Source organism: Sinocyclocheilus anshuiensis, unplaced genomic scaffold (genome assembly GCF_001515605.1).
Source record: "Sinocyclocheilus anshuiensis isolate Anshui unplaced genomic scaffold, SAMN03320099.WGS_v1.1 scaffold3408, whole genome shotgun sequence".
In the NCBI taxonomy this organism is placed as follows: domain Eukaryota; kingdom Metazoa; phylum Chordata; class Actinopteri; order Cypriniformes; family Cyprinidae; genus Sinocyclocheilus; species Sinocyclocheilus anshuiensis.
Genome location: NW_015552824.1, coordinates 91764 through 101290, shown reverse-complemented (window position 1 = coordinate 101290; position 9527 = coordinate 91764). Strand labels below are relative to the sequence as shown.

Genomic DNA, 9527 nt, shown 5'->3' with positions numbered 1-9527 from the left:
AGTGTGACTACTGAAAACACCTCCATCAAAATAAATAATCTGACTCCCGGAGCACAGTACACATTCAGAGTGTTTGCAGTTGCAGCTGATCATGTGACCGAGGGGAGAGGCAATCAGATTTCACTGTATACCAGTAAGACCTCTGATTGGATGTTTAATCTGAATGACTCTTTTGAAACTTCAGCCCTGAAAACATCTCATAATTTCTTGCCTTGAGCAGAAAACTGTACAGCAGCATCTTAAGCACCTACAAATGCTATAAATGCTTTATGAATGATTGTACCAGTCTTACATGTTTTTACGCCGTCTCTCACCAGTATTTATGATTTGTCCATCTCTCTCCACACAGAGCCAGATGTGATCAGGAATCTCAGAGTGACCAACATCACAACCTCATCTCTGTTACTGACATGGGAAGAACCAGCCGGAAATAGATCTTTCTTTAAACTTCAGTGGACTGATAATAAAACAAGTGGTAATTCAACAGAAACTATTAACACTTCCTATCACATCACTGGTCTGACTGCTGCAGTAAATTATACATTCTGCATCACTGCTGTTACTGGAGATAAATCAACAGGAGGAGAAACTGTCTGCAGATCACAATTTACCAGTATGCAAAATTCTAAAATACATGTTTCTTACTACAAAGCACATTTAAACTACTTGACTATCATGGTTGGCTGTTCAAGGCATGGAAATTAAAGGGGTTCAGTGTCAGTCTAGTTGTTAGCAGTACCTCTATTAATCCAAAGATGAGAAGAGACAACGAACTGAACAGAACTGGGGGTATAAATACACAGGGAAAATGAGAGAGAAAACAAGGAACAGTAGGACTAATCAATTAACAAATAAGTAACTATAGAAACAAATGAGAGCATACTAAATATAGAAAATAACATAGCAAGAAAAATAAATACATGAAAAGACAACAACAAAATAAACGTTAAACTCAGAGTCTCTGAACAAAAAATAGAAAAAAAAAAATCCAAATACTGCCTTCCCTCTTACCAGTCTCTTGGTCGTTAATTTGGCCCACCAGTTCACATTTCGTCCTATATGTATTTCTACTTTGTATGATTTTTTTTACAATCAGGACACAGCAGATAAATAAAAATTCAGTGAACATATCAAAACAAGGGTCTTTAAACATAAAAGAACAGATGACTTGTGACATCACAAAGGAAAGAAAACAGTTCAGGTGAGCATTGCTTGTAGGTAGGAGGGCCAGGGTCAGAGAAAGGGAACGGTAGATGTGTTTACCTCCAGCAGGTCTTTTGGGGTGGGCATAAGGGTGGGAATTAACTTCAGGACAGACAGGGAAGTAAGCGTTGGTTCCAATACGGACTTAGTGGCAGGCCCCAACTGTTGTTTTGATACCCTTTAAGAGGAATCAAGCCTCCCCAATCCCAGCCCCCCTCCCCCTTTGCTTTGAGCAGAAACCAGCAACATCTTATGCTCACAGAAACAAATGTTTTATATAATCATAACTATAATTTCCTTACCACTACTTATTATTTATGTCTCTCTCCCCCACACAGAGCCAAATGTGATCCGGAATTTCAGAGTGACTGACTACACAACCTCATCTGTGTTTCTGACATGGGATGAACCATTTGAAAATAGATCTTTCTTTAAAATTAATTGGACTGATGAGAAAACAAACAGAAATTCAATAGAAACTAGTAACACTCTCTATAACATCACTGGTCTCACTGCTGGAGTCAATTACACATTCTGCATCACTGCTGTGACAGCAGATAAATCAAAAGGAGAAACTTCCTGCATCTCAAAATATACCAGTATGTAAAAATAAATGATCTGTTCTTTGCTAAATAGAATTTTTAAACAAATTGACCCACCATTTTTTTCTACTAATACAATTTTAGTAACACTTTATTTTAAGGACCAATTCTCACTATTAACTATCTGCTTATTAGCATGCATTTTACTAGCATAGTGGCTGTTTATTAGTACTTATAAAGAAATTATTAATGCCTTATTCTGCATGACCATATTTTTGATCCCTTAATCCACCCCATACCTAAACTTAACAACTACCATACTAACTATTAATAAGCAGCAAATTAGGAGTTTATTGAGGAAAAACTCTGAATTAATAGTGAATATGTGTTCCCTATTCTAAAAGTGTTATCAAATTTTTATCAGTATCTACTTGTTTTTATGTGAGGTTCCTGTAACGTACGTGTTCGGTCACACTTTAGTTTAGGGACCAATTCCCACTATTAATAAAGACTTTTGCCTCAGTAAACTCCTAATTTGCTGCTTACTAATAATTATAAAGGTGGTTATTAAGTTTAGGTGTGGGGTAGGATTGAGGGATCTAAAATATCGTCATGCAGAATAAGGCATTAATATGTATACTAATAATCAGCCAATATGCTAGTAATATGCATGTTAATAAGCAACTATTCAATAGTGAGAATCAGTCCCTAAACTGAAGTGTTACCTTGTCAGCATCTCCTATTTACTTTTTTTGGACATAAAATTGCACAGTGTACATTTGATGCTCTCAAATTTTGGTGAAATTACATTTACACAGCCTTGTAACTGTGTAATTATAATTCCCACTTTCACCAGCACATTTATTTTTCACTTCCCCACACAGAGCCAGATGTGATCAGGAATCTCAAAGTGACTGAAATCACAATATCATCTGTGTTTCTGACATGGGATGAACCATTTGGAAATAGAGATTTTTTTAGAATTGAATGGACTAAGAAAAGTATGCTTGAAAGAACTGGTGAAACGAATGGAAATTCAACAGAAACTACTAACAATTCCTCTCTCATCACTGGTCTGACTGCTGGAGTCAATTACACATTCTGCATCTCTGCTGTGACAGCAGATAAATCAACAAAAGGAGAAACTCATTGCATCTCACAATTTACCAGTATGTAAAATTCTAAAATATCTGTCCTAAATAACTTTGTACAAATCTGATCACAATCCAAAGGTCCCACAACAAATATTAGAATAATGTTGCGAGTTTCAATGTAACCTCCTTCAGAAAATGAAATAAAACAGATTGTGTGTTTTTTAAGGCTAACCTATTGCATCTCAGTGTATATTAGCATGTCATCTTGTTTCATTAAGTGATCTGGTTAATATTATAATCAATGTCTTTATTCTGATAAAAAAAAACTTTAAACACATTACTGTTGTTTCTTCATTAGGAACTTGTTTAATAATATAATCACATTTATTATCATATTCTCATGTAGATTCCACAGATTCTAACTCAAAGTCTAACATTGGGCTGATTGTTGGTGTCGTTTTGGCAGTGATCTGTTTTCTCTTCATCATCACTCTCATTCTCTTCTTCTATTCAAGAAGGCGAGTTGCATTCAGTGTCATCAGAGAATTGAATACTGGATAGAGCTCAAGATACAGAAGTCTTCCAGATTCATTTTAGTAACATTTCTTTATTACTCTCTGTTCCAGACAAACCAAAAAACAATGTCCTGACATCCCTGTACACACCATTAGGTAACTTTGTTTGATATGTTTATAGTTAAACATTTATTTGACAAAACTTAAAATTGTTAATGCATTCATTTTTTCTTTCTATTTCCAGCGATAAAATGTAAGTCACATTTTATTATTAATCTATGAATTTTTAATGTTGAAACATGACTCTTTACAATTTATTGTATGCTTTTATGTGTTTGTTTTTGTTTTATGGTACACAGTAATATTGCTTTGAGAATAGAAGATTATGAAGAGTACTTTAAGCGGAAACATGCAGATTCCAACTGTGGTTTTGCTGAAGAGTATGAGGTACACATGGGAAACACACACACACATACACACATGTATATATATGTATATATATATATATATATAATTGTATTTTATTTATTTTTTAATTTTTTAATTAATTAAATTTATTTAATTTACGGTCTGCTTCCTATGATAATAATATCAAACAGTTTACTCAGGACTTGCCACATAAATTATTTGATAAATTAGTGTTTTCAAAGTCAAGACCTAAAGAAGTGCTATGTTGTTGCAGGAGTTGAAAACTGTTGGAACGGCACAGTCAAAGAACACCGCCCTGGCTATTGAAAACAAGGCGAAGAACCGTTACAGCAATGTGTTACCTTGTGAGTACACTGACTGTTGCATGTTGTACTAAAAGGTGGCATGAGTTTTCCTCAATCACAGGCTTCAATCTGATTAGCTGGCTGATGGTCATTTTGCACAAAGACAGATGCATTTTCAGTTCATTTCTTGAGGCTCAGAGCCAAAGCACAACCAAAACAATGTTCTTCACCAAGATGCATGTAGTTCCCCTTCAGGAACTCGAGCTGCGTCGAGTCACTTTGGGAACGCCCTTGCGTGACCGCGCTCTGAAGCACGCTCGGGGAACCATGGTTACATACGTAACCTAGAGACGTTTTATTTGGTAACTGCTAGAGGGCCAAAAGTTGCATACTGTAGCTTTAAGGAAATAAACAACAAAAAACAAACAAAGCAACAACGAACAAAAGTACATTCAATGTAGAAACACATGATAATTATGATTATCTAAACTAGACACAGGTGATAACAATCAGAAACCACAGAAACTAAGAAAAACTGGAAATGTATACAGACAATATGTGACAAAACAATATCAAAATAAGAGTCCTTTGAGTATAACAGAACATGGCAGGTATGATGCTACAATGTAACTTTATACAAAATCAGATGCATATTTTTAGTTAATTAATAATTACTTTCTGATACTAATTGCATCACGTTTGCCTTTATCAGATGATGCTTCAAGAGTGAAGTTGTCAATGTGTGGCAGTCCCTTTGATGACTACATCAATGCCAACTACATCCCAGTGGGTATATAAACAGAAGTAAAATTGCCTGAAACGTTTTTTTTTTCTAGTCATCTCTAACCAGGGTTTTACCTTTTTTTTTTTTTAATCAGGGCTACAATTCAAGAAAGGAGTTTATAGCAGCTCAGGGTCCGTTACCCGTCACAGTGAATGAATTCTGGAGAATGGTCTGGGAGAAGAACGGCTACACCATAGTGATGCTAACCAAATGCAATGAGATGGGACGAGTGAGTTTTCATTGTGAAATATTATTAGTCACATGAAAAGTGGTCAATGTGAAATGTGAAAATGTATATTCAGAGTAAAGATAACCAGCACTCTGTCATTTTCTCCAGGTGAAATGTGAGAAGTACTGGCCATCTGGGACTAATCATTATCATAACATCTCTGTGACGACCACCTCAGAGATCGAACTGGAGAGTTGGACAATAAGAGACTTTAGAATCAAAAATGTAAAGCAACACTTCATGCACTTGATATCTCCATTTATTCCTTCAATAGCATACAGGAGTGGAAAATTGTTGTTGTTGTTTTTAAATCAGTAATATTTTAGAATAATATGACTGATAATTCTGTAGGTGAAAACAGCAGAATCTCGCTATGTACGCCAGTTCCACTTTACGGCATGGCCAGATCATGGAGTTCCACAGACCACTGAAGTCCTCATTGACTTCAGACACCTGGTGAGAGAACACATGGAGCAGTACTCACGTCACTCGCCAACTGTGGTGCACTGCAGGTAAATTAGGTTCCTATAAACAACCATTCATGAATTAAATTACAATGCAAACATGAGAATTTAAAATTTTCCATCTGTTAAACTTTCATCTAAATATTTGACCCTCACACTTTTTAGTGCCGGTGTGGGTAGAACGGGGACCTTCATTGCCATTGACCACCTGATCTTACAGATTGAAAGAGACAGCATGGTGGACATCTACGGAATCGTTAATGATATGCGCATGCACAGGCCTCTTATGGTGCAGACTGAGGTAAGGGACTGCAGAGTAATTTTCTGGGGATCAGTACAAATTAAGCTTGTACCTCCTTTAAAAACTGGACGTTACATTGAGGCAATTAAAATGGTAGTAAATGCAGCCAGTTTTAGAGCAGAAATGTGAGGCTTGTAATTTTATACAAACGCTTACTGTAACAAAGCAGACTGAGCCAGATGACTCTTTGAACCCAAGTGCTTGGGTTCTTTATTGAACACACGGGTGAACAGCAGGAGGAGCAGGAAAGGTGGTAGAAATCTGACACAGATGTAGAAGATGACACAATGGTAATGCAGGTGGCGGTAATGATGGTACAATGGTACAAAGAGGATCCACAAAGGAGTCATGAAGACAACACTACTGAAGAGTAGTGCAATCAGAGAGTCCTCTTTTTAAGACTATGAGGGTGAGCATGTGACAAGTCTATACAGAGTTCTTGATGAGCTGGTTAATTTTGAACAAATGTACATGATCCAAAGTCCAGGATAAGTGAGGGGGAGGGGCGCTCTAGTTGACCACATTTCTGAGGAGCTGGATGTTTGTGATGATCATAGTGGAACATTTTGAGTAGGGATGTTTCAGAATGTCATCTTGAGGGACCTTCGGCATTTGAAGTCTGGGATGCTTAGCACGAATGGGCCAGTGTATCGAGGACATTACTTTCTGCATGGAAGACAGAGATAGAGGTCACATGTAAATAACTAGACTTTCTGTCCGAACTGCTAGAAAGGAGTGTCCGATCACTGGGCATCATAATGGCCTTTCTGATGTCAGACAGCACACTGCAGCTGTACATGCCGTTGGTACCTGTGGTCGAAACAGAGAAGCAGGGACCAGGGAAAACATAGAAGGCTGAAATCACACTGGAGGACACACAGGAATGGTGTCATACCCATGGATGGCTGGCAGAGAGAGTTTTGGGCATATTAAGCCAAGGACAGGAAGCGACTCCAGTACTGCTGATGTTGATGGCAGTAAGTTCTGAGGAACTGGGAAATTGGGCATGATAGCCTGAAGAAAGTCTGTCAGTGGTGGCCAGCAGCTTGAAGAAAGCTTCCAGACTTTGCATATGAATTGTGGACTTCCAAGAGTCTGTAGTTCCATAAGACATGATGAAGCAATATTTCTGCGGTCTCAAAAGCTGTTGGTAACCCCTTTAAAGAAACGAGGTGGCAGGTCTTAGAGAAACAGCCATCCGGATACAGGTTTGACTACTGAGGGAGGAAGGTTGGTCATGACCTGGGAAAGGGGTTGGGTTGTCCCTGGATGTCCAGAGCCCAGAGAGGAGTGCAAGGAGTCCAGGAGTTAGTTCCACGGGGCGGCAGGAACACACAGTTTCTGTTGTGGTGGCTTGGGTTATCTGTTCACCCAGGGTCCAATGGATGGGGCTAATGGTGGAAGAGATAAAGAACAAAGTCTGGAAGAATGAATTCTGGAGCAGAGACTGGATAATCGGTAGAATGGAGGTGAGAGAGCATCAATGCTAGTATGTTTGGACCCTGGATGATACATGAAAGAAGCTGAATCTAGAGAAGAACAAGGGCCACCAGGCCTGGTGAGGGTTCAACTATTTGGCATCGCAGAGGGATTCCAGGTATGATGACCTGGAACGAATGGTTGGAACCCTCAAGCCAGTGGTGCCACTGCTGGAATGCATGCGTAAGTACTGTAGCTCCCAGTTGCCAATATCATACTTTTGCTTGGTGGAAAACATTTTTTTTTCCCCAAAAATGACGCGGTTGAGGTGAATGCCTTCTTTAGTTGCTGGAAGGCTTGAGCCACTTCAGACGGTGAGGGGAATGACAATGGAGATGAAGTTTCAGAATAGGCATCTGTTAGAGTTCGAGAAGCTGAGGAAGCATTCTTTATTGGTGGTTGGAGTAGGTTAGGATTGGATAGCTTGCAACTTTTTATGGTCCATCTGGACCAATGATGTATCTAAAGCCCAAACTATTCTGTTGAATGTATTGTATTATTTTAACTGTGAAGCTGTTAAAATAATCACTGTAGGATTTATGACGAGCTGTCACAGTGACAGAGTTGTAAAATAGGATATGATGTTACACAGAAAAGCCATAATAAGCATTTTTTTCATATTGTATGTTAAAATGCTTATTGTTTACGTCAAGTAGATATTCTACTTAACTATACTACTTAGCCAAACACTGTGACCTTTTGCTTTTTTTTTTTTTTTTTTTTTTAAAGGAGGGCCAAGTGGAAATTATCTTTGTGGTAATTAACATTATGAAACAAATGTAACTGATTGAGCTTCACTTGTACTGAACCCAGAATACTCCTTTAAGATGACATTTACATAGAAATTGCTGCTGACATTTGTTGTACTTCTACAAAGAAACTGCCACTTGAAGTAAAGAAGACTAATATTTTTACACTATTTTCTGTTTTCTACAACAGGAGCAATATGTTTACCTCCACCAGTGTGCATATGACATAATTCGATCAAGAACTGGAACCAATGTGGACTTAATTTACCAGAACGCAGCAGCACTCAGTATCTATCAGAATGTAAACTATCAAAAATCGTAAATGTACATGACCTCAAGATGGCACTTGTCAAACAATCAGAGAAATTTAAGACTGCATTAATCGCATTTTAAGTTTCACATATACATATGTATGTCCTTTACATATAGCTGGATATACCTTTGAGTAATATTTTAATTTTAATGAATACATTTAAAAGATTACACTGGAAAAAATGCTGCCATTTTCTATGATAATAATTTAAAGTAAACAGCAAGTAATTGTATTTATGTTATTTCAATCAAGAGATCTTTATTTTGTTTTTACTGCAAAATGTCCAAAAGAATTATTTGTGTAATTTGACATAATATATTTACTGCAATATCAAACATCTGTACATTTTAGTACTGACATGATTGTATATGCTCATAGGGACCTTTGTGGGATCCCAAGTTTGATAAAATGTTCATATCTTCAAAGTTGTTTAGAAGAATATAATGCATCATATATTATTTAACCATTTTTTCCACACTAGAAGGCACTCCCAACCTGTCAGTGCACATGATAAAAATGGAAATATGTGTGTGCTGTTGTAGTGATAGAAAATGTAAGTTATTGTACAGTTAAAGTAGATTTTGCAGTGTGCATGAATCTCAACCTGCTGTGCTGGGTATGAGCACTTGGGATTTGTAATTTATGTTGCATTTTAGTTTCATACCATTGGTTTCAGCCTTCTAATTTGATTAGCATTACAAGAGTGCTAATAGCTATACTAATAACTACAACAACAACTATAATTACAAACTATCCAAATTCTGTCTGAAATTAAAGTAACTCCGTACTTACTGCACATTTATTTAAAAGCAATCACACCTGCAACTGTGTTGTTTTTATACTTAGCACAGCTGTGATAAGCTGCATTCTGTGATATTGCTCAAAAATATTTTATAAAACACTGTTTAAGCCATTTCTACTATTTATACATTTCTATGATCAATACTTGGAATGCTTTTGTTTAATATTTTATTTGTATTTGAACAATAGAAGCATCACTTTCACACTTACATTTTACACTGGTGACTTCACGAAAATCATTTTCACTTGTTTCTAGCTTCTACAGCTTTTGTGAACTATTTGTGTGTATGGATGCTATTTACGAAGATTCTTGCATATAGGAAGTGTCTTTACTGTACCT

At 37.0% G+C, this 9527-nt stretch overlaps 1 protein-coding gene across 1 annotated transcript; it reads left to right on the top strand.

The window, feature by feature from the left end:
• Window positions 1-3: 3 nt before the first annotated feature.
• Window positions 4-8570, top strand: LOC107667977 (receptor-type tyrosine-protein phosphatase eta-like; the record flags this gene model as incomplete). The annotated part of the gene is made up of 15 exons (XM_016459712.1): window positions 4-133; window positions 350-613; window positions 1542-1802; window positions 2630-2914; window positions 3246-3357; window positions 3466-3510; window positions 3599-3607; window positions 3714-3801; window positions 4037-4127; window positions 4780-4853; window positions 4946-5080; window positions 5189-5305; window positions 5432-5592; window positions 5710-5845; window positions 8264-8570. Coding segments are annotated over 15 exons (2040 nt in total), but the record flags the coding sequence as incomplete, so codon positions are not given.
• Window positions 8571-9527: the final 957 nt, after the last annotated feature.